The sequence below is a fragment of the Camelus bactrianus genome, chromosome 2 (genome assembly GCF_048773025.1).
Source record: "Camelus bactrianus isolate YW-2024 breed Bactrian camel chromosome 2, ASM4877302v1, whole genome shotgun sequence".
Taxonomy (NCBI): domain Eukaryota; kingdom Metazoa; phylum Chordata; class Mammalia; order Artiodactyla; family Camelidae; genus Camelus; species Camelus bactrianus.
In genome coordinates, this window is record NC_133540.1 from 19,527,746 (window position 1) to 19,546,327 (window position 18,582).

The 18,582-nt window shown below is 41.0% G+C and overlaps 3 protein-coding genes across 4 annotated transcripts in view; 2 read left to right on the plus strand and 1 right to left on the minus strand.

The window, feature by feature from the left end:
- Window positions 1–1,644, plus strand: part of RXFP1 (relaxin family peptide receptor 1) — a 96,676-nt gene extending 95,032 nt beyond the window's left edge. The window contains exon 18 of the mRNA XM_074375327.1: window positions 877–1,644. Within this exon, the coding sequence (XP_074231428.1) occupies window positions 877–1,178 (302 nt within the window). The 3' untranslated portion in view covers window positions 1,179–1,644. The remainder of the gene's footprint in view (window positions 1–876) is intronic.
- A 4,252-nt stretch (window positions 1,645–5,896) lies between these two features.
- On the minus strand, window positions 5,897–9,235 carry C2H4orf46 (chromosome 2 C4orf46 homolog). Its single transcript, XM_010955496.3, has 2 exons — window positions 8,717–9,235; window positions 5,897–7,424 (listed from the first exon to the last, which is right to left on the minus strand). The coding sequence occupies exons 1-2, from the start codon at window positions 8,900–8,902 to the stop codon at window positions 7,269–7,271; spliced, it is 342 nt and encodes a 113-aa protein (XP_010953798.2). The 5' UTR covers window positions 8,903–9,235; the 3' UTR covers window positions 5,897–7,268.
- Window positions 9,236–9,301: 66 nt separating this feature from the next.
- ETFDH (electron transfer flavoprotein dehydrogenase) overlaps window positions 9,302–18,582 on the plus strand; it is a 31,329-nt gene continuing 22,048 nt past the window's right edge. The window contains exon 1 of one of the 2 annotated variants that reach the window (XM_074376694.1): window positions 9,302–9,512. In XM_074376694.1, the coding sequence (XP_074232795.1) occupies window positions 9,479–9,512 (34 nt within the window). In that variant the 5' untranslated portion in view covers window positions 9,302–9,478. The remainder of the gene's footprint in view (window positions 9,513–18,582) is intronic. The other variant, XM_074376701.1, reaches the window with a different exon arrangement.

Consider the following 18,582-nt stretch of genomic DNA (forward strand, 5'->3'; position numbering starts at 1 on the left):
GTTTCAGTTTTCAGTTTGGGAAAATGAAAAAGTTCAGGAGATGGATGGTGGTGTACAACAATGTAATGAAATGCCATTGAACTATACACTTAAATAGGGTTAAAATGGAAAATTTTATGTTATTTATATTTTACCACGATAAAAAAATGTGTAAAATCCTCTTTACTGTATGTATAATGCGATATATAATCACATTTTAAAAATTTATAAACATACAATTTTAATTTTGCTTTATCCCGTGGTTGTTGGTGGTAGTGCCTTACATTTTATAAGTAATAAAGAAGGAAGATAGCATACACTGAATTACAATAAAAATCTGAGCATTTGGTAGTTGCATATATACTACAGTGATTTTAAGATAAAGTTAGCCAAAGATGTTTTTACTGAAATAAATATCTGGTCAAAAGCCTAAAAATGCATACTTGTTTAAAAACCAAACAGTAGGGGAAAAAAAATCTATTAGAGATTCATCTATATATTTTTGAGAAATACTACATGTACTATCTAGTAATTAAAACATTTGAAAAAGTATGATTTAAATGCTAAACATTGTTTTTCCTAAACTGGAATCATATCAGACTAATATGTAATCACTTGGCAGAAAATATCTCTATCTAATGGAATACTTTTGTTGGTGTATTCAAGAAAAGCTACTTAGCAAAAACCTGTGTTTTTGCAGTGTCAGCACCTCCCTCAAAACACTGGCACCCTGGAAAAATATATTCTGGAAACACATATAGACTTGGTATTTAATTATGGGACATCAAGGGGGAAAATTAAGACTCAAAAGACAGCTGAGGGAGAAACAGGGAAAAGGTGTTTCTATACCTTGTAAACATCCATAAACATTTAAGGTGTTTCATTTTTCTCCTCCAGGTACCATAACCTCTTGGGTGGTGATTTTTATTCTGCCTATCAACAGTGCTTTGAACCCAATTCTCTATACTCTGACCACAAGACCATTCAAAGAAATGATCCATCAGTTTTGGTACAACTATAGACAAAGAAGATCTCTTGACAGCAAAGGAAGTCAGAAAACATATACTCCATCGTTCATCTGGGTAGAGATGTGGCCCCTGCAGGAGGTGCCCTCTGAGTTAATGAAGCCAGCTCTCTTCACAGACCCCTGTGAATTGTCACTAATCTCTCAATCAACTAGACTCAATTCTTATTCATAACTGACTCCGAAACCCATTTCTACAGAGAACACTGTGGGATACTTCATGATGGATTTATTAGTATAAAATAAATGACACAAAATAATTTATAATAATGGCTAAAGTAAATTAGCTTACAAGGACATGAGGTTATTTGGGAAAAATCAAAATGACTGATGCCCATAAAAAGGTAAATAAATTATATTGATAATGTGTATATTCTAGTACATATTTTGTACAGGAAATTAAGAGAATTCTACTTCAGGAAGGTTCGTTCATTCTTTTACCATTCGTTTACTGAGTACTCACTATGCACACATTCGTTTACTGAGTATTCACTGCGGTAAATTCCTAGGAGGAGACACTACAGAATTTTTTAAATCTCCAATGTTAAATTGTATTTAACTATAAGAATATACAAAGTCCACTGGCAGCTCCTAGTTTAAGGTAGAGCTTTGTCTGTCTTGCTTATCAGCAAACATAAGAATCATGGACACTTTTAAATAAAAATTTAAGGTTTCAGAATAATCAAATACTAGCATCAGAGAAAATGCCTGATTGTTCGCAAAATATAGATGTTTTGTTTTAAGAAGCCATCTTACCTCTCTTCAAGTCTCCATACACTTAAGAGCGAATACTGATATTCGTTACTATGAGAAAAGATGCTTTGATAGTAACTCAAAACAGCACCTCTCTGTCACTTCCTGCCCAGTTGTCTTTTTGCTTTAAATGAGCACCATTATATGGGAATGTAAAAAGAGAATAAAAGTATTGCAAATGAATGAATCAGAAAAGCTAAAAGGATAGACATTTAGATCAGTAGAACAGAATTGATAGTTCAGAAATAAAATCCTCATATTTACAGTCAACTGATTTTCAACTAAGATGCCAAGACAATCAAATGGGAAAAGAGTAGTCTTTTCAACAAATGATGCTGGGACAACTGGATATTCACATGCAAATAATGAATCTGGACCCCCTACCTTATACCATATACAAAAATTAACTCAAAATGAATCAACAACTTAACCATGAGATAAATCTCTTAGAAGAAAATACATGGGAAATCTTCAAAATCTTGGATTTAGCAATGGATTCTTAGAAATGACAACACAAGTATGAGCAACAGAAGGAAAAAATGAATTAACTGGACTTCATCTAAATTTAAAACTTTTGTGTATCAAAGACCAGTATCCAAAAAAGTGAAGACAACCTTCAGAGTGGAAGAAAATACTTGCAAATCATATATCTGAGAAGGGTTTAATATCCAGAATACGTAAAGAACTCCTACAACTCAACAAAAAAAAGACAAGCAACCAAATTTTAACAATGGGTAAAGGCCTTGAGTAGACATTTCTCCGAAAGAGATATACAGATGGCCAATGTGCATGCTCAATATTACTGATTATTAGGAAAATGCAAATTAAAGCCACAATGAGGTAACACTTCACACCTACTATGAGGGCTATCTATCATTTTTTAAAAAATAGAAAATAACAAGTATTGGCAAGGATATGAGACTGAAACCTTTCTACATTGGTAGGAATGTAAAATGATGCAGTCACTGTTGGAAACAGTTTGGTGGTTCCTCTAATCATAGAATTTCCAAATGATACAGCAATTTCGCTCCTGGGTATATACCTCAAAGAAAACAAGATTCAAACAGATACCGTTATGCAAATACTCACTATAGCATTATTCACAGTAGCCAAAAGGTGGAAACAACCCAAGAGCCCATCAGCTGATGAACAGATAACAAAACGCGGTATATACATATGATGGAATATTATTCAGCCATTAAAAGGGATGAAGTTCTGACACATGGTAGAACATGATGAATGTGAAATAAGCCAGGCATAAAAGTTCAAATAGCTGTATGATTCCATTTACATGAGCAAATTCATAGAGACAGAAAGTAGATTAGAGGTTCCTGGGGTGGGAGAGTTGGGAAGGTGATGCCTAAGGAGTACAAACTATCTTCCCGGGCAAAAACAAGTTCTAAAATTGATTGTAGTGGTAGACAGACAACCCTGCAATTATACTACAGCCACTGAACTGTACATTTTAGATAGTGAATTTTACATTATGTGGATTAATATGTTAATAAAGCAGTTAAGGAAAAAGACAGAAAACCTAGGACGCATTGATAAAGGAACTGAACTTCGGGGAAAAAAGGTCTGCTTGTTTTACTCTACTCTATGATCCATTTTGACTCTACTGAGAAACTAGATGTCATCAAGGAATGAATTTGCCTTCTGTTGACGTGGTTGGTCAGTTCATCAGATATGAACTTTTTAGCTAGTTATTCTTTCACTCTCTGAACTACTGAAATTTTTTGGTTTCATAATTTGCAAATTTACACAGGAATCAAACATTTTCAGGTAGTTTTACATACACCAAAAAAAAAAAAAAGTCTGAAACATGAAATACTGGAATAAAAAACACAAATTTATTGACTACATAATTGTATAGATTTCTTTTAAAATAAATTACCTGAAATTTAATCCTGTTAAAAATATAGCTTGCTTGGAGTCCTTTCTGTTCTTACTTGACATGATACCAGTAAGTTTTCCACATGAAGAATGTGGTACTTTTAACAAAACTATATATATTTATATACATAAAGAGATTTATTGTAAGGAATTGGTTCACGTGATTATGGAGGCTGGTAAGTTCAAAATTGGGAGAGCCAGTGTTCCAGTTCAAGTCCAAAGGCCAGAAGCTACTGTAGAACCAGGAAAAGCCAATGTTCAAATTTAAAGTCATCAGACAGGAAGAGCCATTGTTCCAGGGCCTTCAACTGATTGAACTGAGGCCCATCCACATTATGGAGGGCAATCCGTTTTACTCAGGCTACCAATATAATTGTTAATCTCATCCCAAAACACCCTCCCACAAACACCGAGAATGTCTGACCAAAATACATGAGTACTAGCCAAGTTGACATGTAAAATAAGCCGCCACGTATGGGGAGAGTAAATAAAATTGTAGCCTTGAATATTAACAAGTCTAACCAAGAGCTAGGCAGTTAGGTGTGGTATAAACAAGCATACTAATTTTGACATCAAAGATTCTCAGGCAAATTATTTCATCTCCACCTGTTTTCTATTTTGTCAACAGGAATAACATCACTTTCCTCAAAGAGCTAAAATGGTTACATGAAATAATGTTGATACAGCTCCTAGCATAGTGTCTGATAGTGCATATTTCATATCCAGAATTTTTGAAACCAAATACACTATATTATTGCTAAAAATTCCAACTTATTGACTTCAGCCTCTTGAGGCTTTTAAAAATTTACATCATCAGAATGGTAAGCTGTCCACTGAGGTTTGTGTAGAACTGGTAATGAGCTACTAAGCTTAAAATTTTTTTCTTAAGTCTTTAAGAAAATGTTTATGCTTTGAGCTATTTTCTAACCTCTCCCATGAAGCGGAGCAAAAAGAAATTTTAATAGGGATGATTTTTTTTTTAAAGCCATTCTTGGAAATAAGATGAACTTCTCCGTGGACCACACGTGGCAACAGAAACTATAAGCAGAGCTGAACTGCGGGACTGGGGACTTCAGATGCCAGCAGCTATGAGTCTTGGTAGAGGTATTAACTAAAAGTGTCCACAGAACAGGTTAACCTAAGCTGATGGCAATTAAATAAAATTAGAAATCAATGAACATGTTTTTTCTAACTTAAAAAAACATGCAGGGGAGGTGGGCAGTGAGAGGAAGCCACACACACAAAACCCAAGTAGTACAGATCACACTTATGACACAGCTAAAACAGGGGGGGTTATAGAGAATCTTAGCATGGGGTCAAGCAAATAAATCAGAAGAACAGAACAGGGAGCTCAGAACTAGGCATTTACATGGTACTTGAGTGACATGCAGCATTTGAAACAGGTACCTGGAGGAACAACTATACCACAGTAAACACTGAAGAGCCAAACACTGAACTGTAAACAAAAATAAATTCAGGTGGATTAAAGACCTAAACATTAAAAACAAACTTTTTAAACCTTGGATAGGAGAGTATCTTTATGACATGTCCTCCGCACGACCCAAAAAAAACTATTACGAAAGACTGGTAAGATTACATTCAAACTAAAAACTTTTATTCAAGAAGATTCTATAATCAAACACAAAGATAAACTGCAGACTACAGAAGATAATTGAAACATACGTAATATATCATTAGTTAGTACTCAAAATATGTAATACCTGTAAGTCCATAAGGAAAAGAAATGGTCTCAGAAATCACACGCTGCATTTCATCAGTATCCTGGTAGTTACACAAGTCAGCACCAGTCAAAGAGGGAGACTACCCTGAGGGCATGAATACCAAGCAGCAGGAGGCCACTGGGGCCAACTGGAGGCTGGTTACTACCGACACAAAACAGTACTTTTTCAATTGAAGTATAGTTGATTGACAATATTACTTTCAGCACAGTATTTTGTAGTGTTCTGAAACATACATGTGTACTAAAAATGTAAAAACACAAACCAGAATATGCACCACCTCCAGAGAAGAAGGGGAAGTGGGCTCAAAGAGGTAACAAGCTTCAAATGTGTCTAACATTGACATCATACCGAGATCTGCAGAAAACGTAACCTAACGCTAACATTTATTAACTCTGCATGCTGGGAGTACAGGGATGTTCTTCAAATCACCCATCTTTCCTGTTAGGTTTGAAATATTACAACACCAACTTTTTAAAATAACAAATTCAAAGAAATGGAAATAACATCTGCTTTGAACAAGTGTTTATTTTTGTACATTTTAAACATTGTAATTTTCATGACACTTAAGAAAGATATTTTTCTAATACCAAAATAGGCTTCTCTTTGGTATAGGAGGACACCATATGTGTTATCTTTAACTAAAAAAATTAATTTAGAACTATGACCTAATAAGCTAAACAAGATATCCTTTCCTGTCCATTTGTCCCCTTTCACAGGCCCATTGGGGGCCTTTAAAATCTAGTTCTGGACAGATTACAGTTCTGTACAGTATTCTTTGCATACAAAGAATTAAGACGCCACATCAGAGATGTCCAGAAGTTACACAGCAGAGGATTGCTTGGCTTAATCGCTGACACGTGACATAAACCCACCAAAAAAAGAGAGAGCGAGCAACTGAGGATTCAGGACAAGTAAAATAGAACATTGTCATTCAGGTCAAATAATATGAAAACAATTATATCATTCAAATTTGATGCATTTTCAAAAAGTAACTTGTTTAGAATCATCATATTTAGAATTTGAATTATTGCTTGCAAAGTTTCAAAATTCAGACTACAGAGCTGTAATTTTGATAAGACACTTTAAAGAGAGCCATCAAACATACAACAACATCAAATACGAGGAGCTGTAAAAGCAGTTAACCTTAGAAGCACACAGGGGAAAAAATTTGCTTTCTTTCAAGACATGTTTCATTTTCCGAACTAAAAGATTTTCTGAAAAGCATCATAGAAGGGCAAAAAAATATTTATCATATATTTTACCAGTTAAAGTCCAAATCCCTGTTTAAAAAAAAAAAAGATAATGTCCTTTAAGTCAATGAAGTTCTGACTCAAATATTTTTTAGAGAAACAATCATAGTCTTCCTGCTAAAAATAGGAAAAAAAACAGTTTTTAATTTTGTTATCAACTCTTATTCAACAAATATTTAGTGATTGTTGGGTAATAGTGGTCTAGGTGCTGGAAATACAGAAGTCAGACAATCATTGGTTCTCGAGAACTTAGCCTAACAGAGCTAGATCTAGCAGTGGTAAAACCTTAAAGTTACCTCTCCTGGTCCAGAAAAAACGAAGCTCAACTTCAACCTTTGCCATTCTTGGCATCTTGCAAGTTGAACAGATAAACGGTCTACCCAGTTTGCTACTGGTAACACTGTGGCATTATTAATACTACGTACAAATCAAATTAACTTTCATAAAAGAGTCCATGAAAGTTTAGAGGAAGAAATTATTTAAAGAGAAACAAATGCTGACCCACATCAAAATAAAGAAACCAAGAAAAATTTCAGTTTCAGTATAGAGAACTGCTGGAGATTATCCTCTACATACGGTACACGTGCAGACGCCATACATGAGGACGTACAGACAAACACAGACGAATCAGCTGTCAGGCTTCAAAGAATCATAGCCTTCTTTCAAGAGGTCCCGCCATGTTTTAAGGAAACGTGCATTTTCTGTACATTTGAAGGCAAGGTCTTCTACTTGAGCTGATACTGCAGATGTGGCTTCCAGAAGTTTGGTTAACGAAAACGCTGCCTGAAATTTTTTTAAAAATGAAGTCCAACATTAGAAGCTCATTTTTTTTTTCATTCTTACCTCATGTTACAAAGTTAGGCTGAAAATAAACTTAGAACCTTGAATCCAATGTTCAAGTTATTTTCTTTAAAAGTTAAAAAAAAATCTTCAAACTAAAATACCAGCTCTTTCAAGGAACGGTAAGAAATTCTTGAATATGAAGTAAACTTTGAGGAAATACGTCTGCTAGGAAGATATCCACTGTGTAGGAGACATGGCAGTCAGTATGTTTTTAGTTGAAAATACACTGGCGTCTCATTTAGCTCAGCAAGACGACTTGGATCCCTTGGCACCAAGTACCAGAAGTATTCGAGGGGCTTCACTAACAGCTCTTACCGGTGGGTAACAAGGGCACCACTCCACTATTTTCACCTGTGAACGCAGCAGACCCCGACAACGCAGAGACCAAATGACAGACAATGAGCTCACAAACAGCCATCAACAAAGTCAAACAGAAAATACCTGACTCTTGGTAGAAAACTCACTTCCTGATCAAATTTTTTTTCAACTACAATATTAAATAACACCGTTCCTAGATAACACATCAGTACGCCATTCTACTGCTCCCCTGGAAACAGCCTTGCTCAGCAAAAACAGAAACTGTGTCAGCACTTAAGCCATCTTTTAAAGCCACAAATCCTGCGTGAGCGATGAGATCACGGAGTTCGGGCCGAGTCTGCAGTCTGCACCGGGCCGGGGGCGGGGGGAGGGGGCGTCTCTCAGTTAAGATCGCGCCCTACAGACCCCATCCACTTGACCCACTCGAGTTCTGAAAAACTGAAACACGCCCCTCTGGTGGGGCGTGTGCGCGCGCCAGTGTCTGGAAATTCGAGATTCAACAGAAACCGTCCAGACCTGGCATCCCAGCCACCCAGGGAGGGGTCTTTGAACCGTCCGTGAAACCGCTCCGGACCACGGGGCGGTGGCCCTAAGTGTGCCAGGCGCAGAGCCAGCCTGGGGCAGGTAGCGCGCTGCGGGCGGCTCCGGGCAGGCGGCCAGCTAGGACAGCGGAGCCCTAAGTCCCGGGAAAGCATCGCGGCCTGACCCTCGCCACCCGCACAGGCGGGGTGGGCGCGGTTTCGGGTTACAGCCGGGAGGGAAACCAGACGGCCGGGCACTAAGACGGCGGTGCGGCCGGGGCGGGATGCTCGGACCCCCCCGCCCCGCCACCACACACACCGCATCCCTCGGCCCCCGCAGGCTCCGTCCCCCGTCCGCCCGCCCCGCCGCGGGCCAGCCTCCCCGACACTCACGTCTCCGATCTGCAGCTCCACCTCCTCCAGGGGGTCCACTGTCCTAACGTCGCTCTTGCTCGGAACTGGCCAACTCAAGCCCACAGGGACACCGGGGGAAGATGCTGAAGAGCCGTCTAACGACGACGGAGACGAGGGCGGTGGCGGGGGCGGCGAGGAAACCTGCGCCTCCTCATGCTCCGCCATGGAGCGGGCTGGGCGGCGGGGCCGGACCCCCTCAGCCGAACCGACACCAACGCCTTTCAACCGCTCGCGCCCAAAGCCCAGAGGCCCCGCCTCCTCGCGGCTCTCTGCCCAGGACCGCGAAGCCTCGTCATTTTCTCGGAACAGCCAATCCGAAGCCGGTTAATTCGCCTAGGGCGGCTCTTCGCTCCAGCACCAACCTCCGCCCGGGCTCCCGGTACCCTCGAGCAGAAGACTACAACGGCCAGAGTGCCGTGCGCGCTGCTCCGCCTCCACTGCCTGGGCACCGCGCGCGCACGGCACCCTGGGATTTGTGGTCTCTCAGCACGCTCCGGCGCCCTCCCGGCTGTGACCCGGAAGCGATGCAGGTCGGCGCGTCACGCGTGGCGCAGGCGCAGAGCGAGTCGGAGGCGGGCGCGCGGGGAAGCCCGAGCGGCCCGCTGAGCTGCTGGAGGCAGACTCCACTAAGACAGGCTGCATCCCGGTAGGATGGTGCCACCCGCGGCCTAGAGGTCCCGCGCCCCGCGAGCCGCAGCCCGCCTCCCCCGCGGTGTCGCCAGAGTCCGGGCGACCGCGAACATGCTGGTACCGCTGGCCAGGCTGGCCTGCCCGGGTGAGCGGGGACCCGGCGGGACGGGGACGGCGAGGTCGCGAGTCGGGGAGGGGCGCGCGCGGCTGTCCGGGGTCGCCTCAGGCAGGACCAGCGCAGAGGGCACGCGGCGCGTGCGCCCTCTGGCCGACTCGGTGCCTCCGCTGGGCTTGTCCCAATTGGACGAGTTGACAACTAGGCCAAAGGTCGTGAGCGAAAAGACTTGTCAACACGCTGCCGCGGACTTGGGAGAAGCGTCTTCCCGAGCCCTGGCGCTGTCCCGCATCCCAGAGCTCAGGTGTTACCGGCTGCCTTGTTGAAAGTGGGTACAGTAGTGTTTGCACGGTTTTCTCCTTGGTCCCACCGGACCTGCGACTTTGCAGCCGTCCTAGTCCATTCTGAGGGATTCCAAGTCTCATCTGTCACATCAGTGTCAACATTCCTGCGCTGCCCGAGTCACCCGGTTCTTTCTGGAGCCAGGAGTTTCTCTTCTTCGTCTAAAATTATCTCTAGGGGCTTTTCGTATTTTGACTGCCTCTAGAATCTTCACAATGACTTGATGAGATACCTTATTACCTCCCCTTTCACTTCAAAAAAGAAGATAGAATGACGCATTTGGATGGTTTTCTGTTTCTTTTTTACTTAAAAACAAAAAGAACATTAAAAAAATGTTTTAAGTTTACTACAGGATCTTGAATTCTCTCACAACTGGCTTAATTTTTATTTAAATTAATTTTTGGTTATAGAATAAGCAAATATACATATTGCAAATTCAAGGATATTCTTAGGTAAATTTCATGGAAGTAGAATTTTGTCAAATTTGGCCACCATATATTAAATAATTAGAATTTTGTTTAAAGTTTCTATTACTCGTGCATGTATTACTATATCTAATATGTAGATAGTGTTGGCTAAAAAGAATGCACAGCCTCAAAGTTGAGAATTATGTTTTATTCAGTGGACATACTGAGGACTTACGCCTGGAAGACAGCCTCTCAGATCGCTCTGAGGGACTGTTCTGAAGAGGTAAGGGAGGGATCAGGATATACAGGAGTTTTCTGCAAAAAGATAGAATATCACAAGATTACTGGTAAGTAAAGAAAACCAGAAATATCAAGTTAATGAATTTACTGCTTTTCTATGTATGAAAAGATGCAAGAGTCTGGACTCATTGAAATCATTTCTTGATCTGCACCTTAACTATCTAGGGCCAGTATCTTACTTTTCTCTATCCTGACTCCCCTCAGGGTGCACAGCTGGGAGTGGCTGCTGGGTGGATGACCACAGCATCCTTTGTTTACCAATATGGTTGGTGACATTCTTTGTCCATAGTGTCTCCTCTTAGTCATAAATTTGACCAGCGTGTGGGAGGCATTTCTTGACCAATTTGTCTCACGGTGCTAGGAAGGCTCATACCTTTGTCAGGTGAAGATTCTGTTGATAGGCCACTCTGTGTTAATTTTTGGATCAGGCCCTGTTAATAATCTATAAGTCTCTGGATCGTCTGTCTTTCTGGTTTGTTATGATCCAGGAGATGTTTTTCCCTTGTTGCTTATTGCCGTATCTAGAGTTGCACTATTACAGCTGTTCTATGTAGAGTTATATATATGATCAACTGTCTCGAGACGTTAATTTTGTTGGAGGCCTGGTTACATATTGGGACAAGAGACAACAATCTTACAAAACAGGATGTGAGTAACACAGCTAGTAATAATAAAGTCATAGCACAGCAGAGAGAGGCACAAGGTGTAAATAATTTGAAGCCCCGAGGGCAAATTAAAACAATGATTAGTATAACTAGTTGTAATCTGGTGGAAATAAGCCATTGAGTCTGCAGGGAAGCCCGCTGGAGAAGACAAACTCTGGAGGGATCGGGTAGAGAGAAAAAGATAATTGTTTCATCTTTGTTTACAGAGCTACACTTTATCAAGTTGTTGTAGGTCATGTCATAAGAGGAAAGGTTTTCCAGTCAGTGGTATGATCTAAAAGTTATCCAAAACTTGTATTTGTCAGAAAGGCCTTTTTATAAATCTTGAAGATTTTCATTTTATAAAAGCATCAGAGTAAAACAGTGATAATCTATAAATGACAAAAGGCTTAAAATGGCGTGGTTAAAGATCACATTACAATGCAGCCGACAAGAAACTTGGATATACTGTGACAAACAACATTTTTAAGGTAATAAGTAGAATTATGACTGATCACGTTACACCAGAATGTATCAGACTTTTAGGAATTCCATATAAATTTTGGAATATCTTTATTAATGACATCTAACCTTAGAAGCTTTTATCCTCGCCCATTTGACAATGTTTCCCATGTTATTTAACATAAATTAACCTAATTAGTTTAATATCTCTCTTTGATATGTCTCAGGGTTCTTTGAAGCGTCCCAGAGTTAGCTGGAGGTCAAAAGAACTTTAGTTAGAATTCAGTATTTGGGAAGTCTGTCAAAACTATCAAAAAGGTTTCGAAACACTTGGTCAAATAGGATCATAGTTTACTGTGGACTAATGTTTATTCACTTAACCATAGTGACAAAAGATTTCAAAAGCAAATACAGATCACTTAAAGGCAAAGAAGTTCACACAATCTGTTATCAAAAGCAGTATTTCCAGAAAACTTTGTTCTCTTAACAAAGACAGAAACTGGGTCCAGTTCTGCACCAGCCTACTTGTAAAACAAAATCCATTTACCTAATTGAATTTAATCTAATCACACCTTCCCCAGGTCAGGGAAGTTTTTGGCTATTATTTCTTCAAATATTTTCTTGGTCCCTTTCTCTCTTTCTTCTCTTTCTGGGACCGCTATAATGTGAATGTTAGTGCGTTTGATATTGTCCCAGAATACTCTTAAACTGTCTTCATTTCATTTCATTCTTTTTTTCTTTTTTCTGTTCTGTGGCATTGACTTCCACTACTCTGTCTTCTAGCTCACTGATTCATTCTTCTGCCTTGTTTAGTATTGGTTCCTTGTGTATTTTTCATTTCAGTTATTGCATTCTTCATCTCTGGTTGTTCCTTATTTTTCTATCTCTTTGCTAACAAATTCTAGCTTCTCACTGTGTTCATCCATTCTTCTCCTGAGATCTTTGATCAGTCTTACGATCATAACCCTGATCTCTTTCTCGGATAGATTGCCTGTCTCCACATCACTTAGTTTTTCCTCTGGGGTTTTATCTTATCCTTTGTCTGAAAGATAGTCCTCTGCTGCCTCATTTTGTCTTAATTTCTATTTGTTTTTTTCTGTGTATGGCACGTTAGTTACGTTTCTCGACCTTGGAGGAGTGGCCCCCTCTAAGAGATGTCGTATGTGTCCCGGCAGTGCACTCCCCACTCGTCACCCGGGGGCCTGTGGCCAGCTGGTCCCAGGGCAGATTCTGGCCTGTGTTTGTGGAGTTGTTTTGCAGGTTGTGAGATCGAAGTTTTCTGGCTCCAGCTGTCTGCCGCCTGGTGGGTAAGGCTGGTCTAGAGGCTGGTGCAGGCCTCCTGGTGGGAGAGGCCGGTGCCTGTCACTGGTGGGTGGAGCTGAGTCTTGGCTCTCTGGTGGGCAGGGCCGTGTCTAGAGACATGTCCAGAGGTGGCTGTGAGTCAGGGGTTGTTGCAGTCTGCTGATGGGTGGGGATACATCCCCACCTAGCTAGTTGTTTGGTCTGAGGCATCCCAGCTCAGGAGCCTAAAATCTGTTGGGTGGGGCCAAGTCTCGGTGCTAATGTGCAAGCAAGATGTCAGCCTCCCCAAAGGAGAGTTCATTCAGATGAACACCCCCAATGTCTGCCACCATGTCCACACCCCCAGGGTGAGCCACAGCTGCCCCACGCCTCCCCAGGAGACCCCCAAGACTAGCAGGTAGTTCTGGCCCAGGCTCCTGAGAAATGACTGCTTTTGCCCTTGGTCCCAGCGAGTGTGGGACTTCCTGTGCCACCCTAAGCGTATGGTCTCTGTTTCCCCCAGTCTCGCAGAGCTCCTGTGTCTGGCCTCCAAAGCCCAGCATGCTGGGGGCGCCTCTTCCCGGTGCTGGGCCCCCCGGCTGGGGAGCTGACATGGGACTCAGAGCTCTCGCTCCCTTGGGAGAACCCCTGCAATTTAATTATTCTCCAGTTTGCGGGTCGCCCCCCCGGAGGGTACAAGACCTGATTATATCGTGAGTCCACCCCTCCTACCGGTCTCCTCATGGTTTCTTTAAGTTTTTAGCTACAGAAGGTCTTGTCTGGTAGTTTCTAGTCTTCTGTCGATGGTTGTTCTGCAGTTAGTTGTGGTCTTGCTGTGTCTGAGAGGAGGTGAGTTCCAGCTGCTGCTTCTCCACTGTCTTGGCTGCCAGTCATCTCATTTCTTAATAACCGTCTGTAGATTTCTTTATCATTTTGAGACAAGTGTCTTTAAAATTTTCACCTCGTTGGGAGTAAGTCTCTAAACTTTCACTTCAGTTTTTTTTTTAACTCCCTGTTAATCAACCTAGTTAACATTAATTATCCTAATGTTTTTATTAGCATCTGTAAGACCCATTCAGGGGAAGTGGAGACGACAAGTAAGGCTTCCCAAACTAGTCTGGTTTTTTTTGTTTTAAAGGAGTTCTTAGGTTAACCATTTTATATATATATATCTTTTTCCACCTTCTAATTTGTTCTTTTCCATAGGTAGCAATAGAACACCTGCTTCCAGTGAGAGCTCTGTAAACATTCACCAGTTTAGAAGCTGCTCCAATTTAAAAGATCCATCCTCTGGCCATTAATGAGATATAGCTTTATAGTGACTCAAACCAATAAGGTGCAAGCGGCTTCCCCACAGGAGTGTGAAGGATGGCACCAGAACAAGATCCAGAAGGTTTACTCCCAAAACAGTCTAAGGAGGTAAAGGCCTTCGTCGTACAGGCTGATGCAGTGAAGGTTAGGATGGCAGAAAGCCCTTGAGAGTTGGCAGGGTCAGGTGGACAACTGCTCAGAATCCCAGTCTATTCAGTAGGCTGCCACATGTCCACCATGTGTGTACCTTCCAGATGGCAGAGTCCAGGTTCTTGGAACACATACACACAAAACACTGAGTAAGATCAGGTAAATCATTTACATCTCAAAGACACAAAAGGAGAAATGCAAGTTCCCCTCAAGAAGGGCTTTTGTTTCTTTAAGATCAGAGTTCTGAAAAGATGTTTTATCAAGCCCACTTTCCCTAACTTAACTGCATATGCAATAAAAGACTCCCCCCCATGCTAGTCATTTTCAGGCAAGATTTCCTTTATTTCCTAATTAAGTAAGTACTTGTAAGTGTAAGTCTTGTGCATACGGGAACCTGGCTGGATTGTTAACTGGAGGCAGATATGTTACGCCAGCTTCTCACTTAGTCACCCAGGCCGGATTGTTCAGCAACTCCCAGTGTCTTTCAAATGGGGAGCCAGGTACCTGTTAGACACCACCAGGTGAAACTTAGCATCATCAGCCAATAATCAGGAGAACTGAGAACCAGGAGAGACTCATGCAGATTTGTCTGGACCCTGTGAGGCGGCGAATGGGCCTAAGAGGCCTCTGCTGATACCAGGCTCCAGATCCTCACAGAGTTCAGGCGAAGGAGAGAGGTCTGCTCTGGGTCTCTGTGTGATCCCCAAAGCTGTCAACTAAAAAAAAAAAAAAAAAAAAGTGCACACCCTAAAAGTTGAGAATTACGTTTTATTTGGCAGGCTTGCTGAGAACGTAAGCCCAAGAGACAGCCTCCCAGATCTCTCTGAGGGACTGCTCCCAAGAGGTAGGGAGGAGCCAGGAGATACAGGAGTTGTGCAGAAAACCCCCATGCAGTCGGAGCATCACGAGATTACTGCTAATTAGAGAAAACCAGATATCTCAAGTTAATGAATTTAGCACTTTTCTGTGTATGGGAAGATGCAGGAGTCTGGGCTCATTGAAATCATCCCTTTCATGTGCACCTTAACTATCTAGGGCCCGTGTCCTGTTTTCTCAGGTTGGGGCGGGGGGTGCTGCTGTGGCTGAGGGCTTGATGGCAGCAACGTCCTTTGTTTACAGGGGTGGCCGGCGACATTCTTCACCCACAGTATGCTCTATGTTATTTTGTAATATCAAAGGAGCGGGGTGCTGTCTGCCCTACTCTTAATTTAGCTGAAATCATTCTTGGGCCAAATGTTAGCCAGATCCCACCAAAATCACCATTTCCATCTTCCTCAGATGTTTCAGTCATCGCCATTTTCATGGCCCGGTGTTAGCACTGCTGGCATCAGACACGGACGCAGGCGCACCACTGGTGTGATTTTGACATGTCCGGAGTTCAGTGGACTTTTGACCTCACTTCTCCACCAGAATCTAGCCAAGATGTCTAAGTGTTTAAATCTCTAAAGTTCCAGATTTGTTTTCAGAAAGGGGGTGAAGGTCATGACTTTTACTTTCCAGCCCCCAGGAGGAAATCAGATGATCCAGTTCCAGATATTTTTGAGAAAATCAGTCACTGTATAAGCAATAGAATTAGTGTTGTCTGACACCAAATCAGCAGTTTCAGAAGCAAATGGTAACTTCATACACTAAACTACAGTGCATCATAAATTTATGTTTAATAATAAATAATGAAGCATTATTAAATGTTAAATATATTGCTAAATATTTAATAATTAAATGTTCTTTTGAATAATGGTAATACTGTATTTGAACAGTGGAACTGGGCTCTCCTGTGATACCTTTATCATTTTTTTCAAGATTTAGGATAGGCGAAGGGTTTAACTGTGGTTTAAAAAATTATTCCCAATATTACGGTTTTTAGTATACTGTTTACAAGTAGAGAAAATTAGTTACCTTGACACTTTTTTCTTTACAGTGATTATCAAAAACAGATTTTTTAGTGTTTAAGAGGTTTTAGAGTTCACTTCAAATCTTTTCCCCTCCTGCATTTATCATAATTTTTAACTGTTGGTTGTCTGCTGCCAGGTTTTAACTTCAAAAAAAAGTCATTGTATTGGAAAGAAAACGTAAGAATATATTATGCAGTTGGATGCTAATGAATAAAAATAATTAGCCAATGCCAGGCTGTCATGTCTCCTTTTAATCAGGAAAGAAAAAAAGAAAACAACTTGTTTTCCCCACAGCTCAGGTTCTGTTACTTCTGAGATCACTTGAAATCCAGTTGTGGTCTTGGAGTGACTGGTGTTGGGAGAGTTAGACTGGGATTGGCTGGAATCACCTGAATTCCTCCTCATCTGCTGTAAATGGGGATTGGAGCCACCCCACAAGTCGCATAAATTCATGAAGGGTAAGATGTGGTGCTGACTTCATTAGCTGTATGGCACAAATTTTAATATGTTGTTTTTCAGTTTAATTCAATTCAAAGTATTTCCTAATTACCCTTGTGATTTCTTTTTGAACCCAGTTATTTTTAGAACTTTATTGCTTAATTTGCAAAATTTGAGTATTTTCCAGATACAATTCTGTTTAATTCTGATGTGGTTACAGAACCCATTTTGTAAGATTTCAATCAGTTTAAGTTTATTGAGACTTGTTTCATGGCCCAGAATATTGTCTATCTTGATAAATATTACATGTGTACCAGAAAAGAATGTATAGTCTCCCATTGTTGAATAAAGTATTCTACAAAAGTCAGTTAGGTCAAGGTAGTGGATAATGTTCTTCAAGTCATCTACGTCTTTAATATGTGTTGGCATACCTGTTTTGCAAATAAATGAAAGACAAGTGTTAAAAACTGAAAAAAAAAAAAAGATGTGGTGCTGAAAATTCCTAACTGATCAGTATGTCCATGAAGATGTAAATGTCATTATATATTCCAGACCCATACAAAACTCTTTGTTGATCTTTACTATTTATTTTTTATTCCATGTTTAGAAACTTGTTCATTTGCAGATAGATGCTTCATTACAACAGACAAAAGCTGGGAAAGGCTTCATTATTATTATTATTGCTCTGTAACCTATGAGTTAGTTTTAGGAAACTAAACCAGGGATTTTCAAATTCCTGGATGACAGTTAAAATTGTAAGTAGGAAGGTACCTACCCAGTTAATAAATGTGTATTAGCTACTTGCTCTGGGTAAGACATGCACCAAATCCTACACCACAGTATTTCCAAGGCAAAGATTGACTGTAAACTTTGGAACTGATGGGGTGGGGATAGTTAATAACTTGCTGAATTCGAACACAAAGTAGACAGCCTCCAAGTTGTGTACACTTAACCGCTGCCTTTTTCTGTGTTGTCTTTTGTGTTTGTTTTGTTTTCATTTAATAAACTTTTTTTTTTAGCAGCTGTAGGTTGAAAGAAAAATTGAGCAGAAAGTACACAGAGTTTCCGTGTAACTTTCCCCCACTCCCCACTGACATCTTGCATTGGTGTGGTACGTTTGGCGCAACTAGGAAGCCAATACTGATAACATTATTATCAAAGTCCATAGTTTATACTAAGGTTCACGCTATGTGTTGTACATCCCGTGGTTTTAACACATGTGTAATGACATGTATCCACCATCAATTACATTATCAGAACAGTCTCCCTGCCCCACAAACAACCCCATGTTCCATACACACTCCTTCTCCCTCTTCCTGAACCCCTGGCACCCACTGGTCTTTTTACTGTGTCTATAGTTTTGCTTTTTCCAGAGTTTTGTATAGTTGGAATCATACAGCATGTAGCATTTTCAGGTTGGCTTCTTTCAATATGTGTCTGCATTTCCCCCACATCTTTTCATGGCTAATAGTGCATTTCTTTTTAGTGCTGAGTAATATTCCATTGAGTGGATGCACCAGACTATCCATTCACCCACTGAAGGACATCTTCCAAGCTTTGATCTGCTTTACACATTCATGTGAAGATTTTTTTTTAATTCTGCATATTTCATTTTGTTGTGATAACATGAGATACGCACTCTGGACGAAGTTCTGACTGCACAGTACACTACTGTTGCCTGCAGGTCTGTGTTGTACAGTGGCCCTCTAGAAATGACTCACCTCGCGTGACTGCACGTTTTTGTGCAGATGTTACTTTCAGCTCATTTTGGTAAATACCAAGGAATGCACTGGCAACTGCTGGATGCTATGTTAAGAGTGTGTTTAGCTTTGTAGAAACTGCTGGCCTGGCCTGCCTTCCAAAGTGGCTGCGC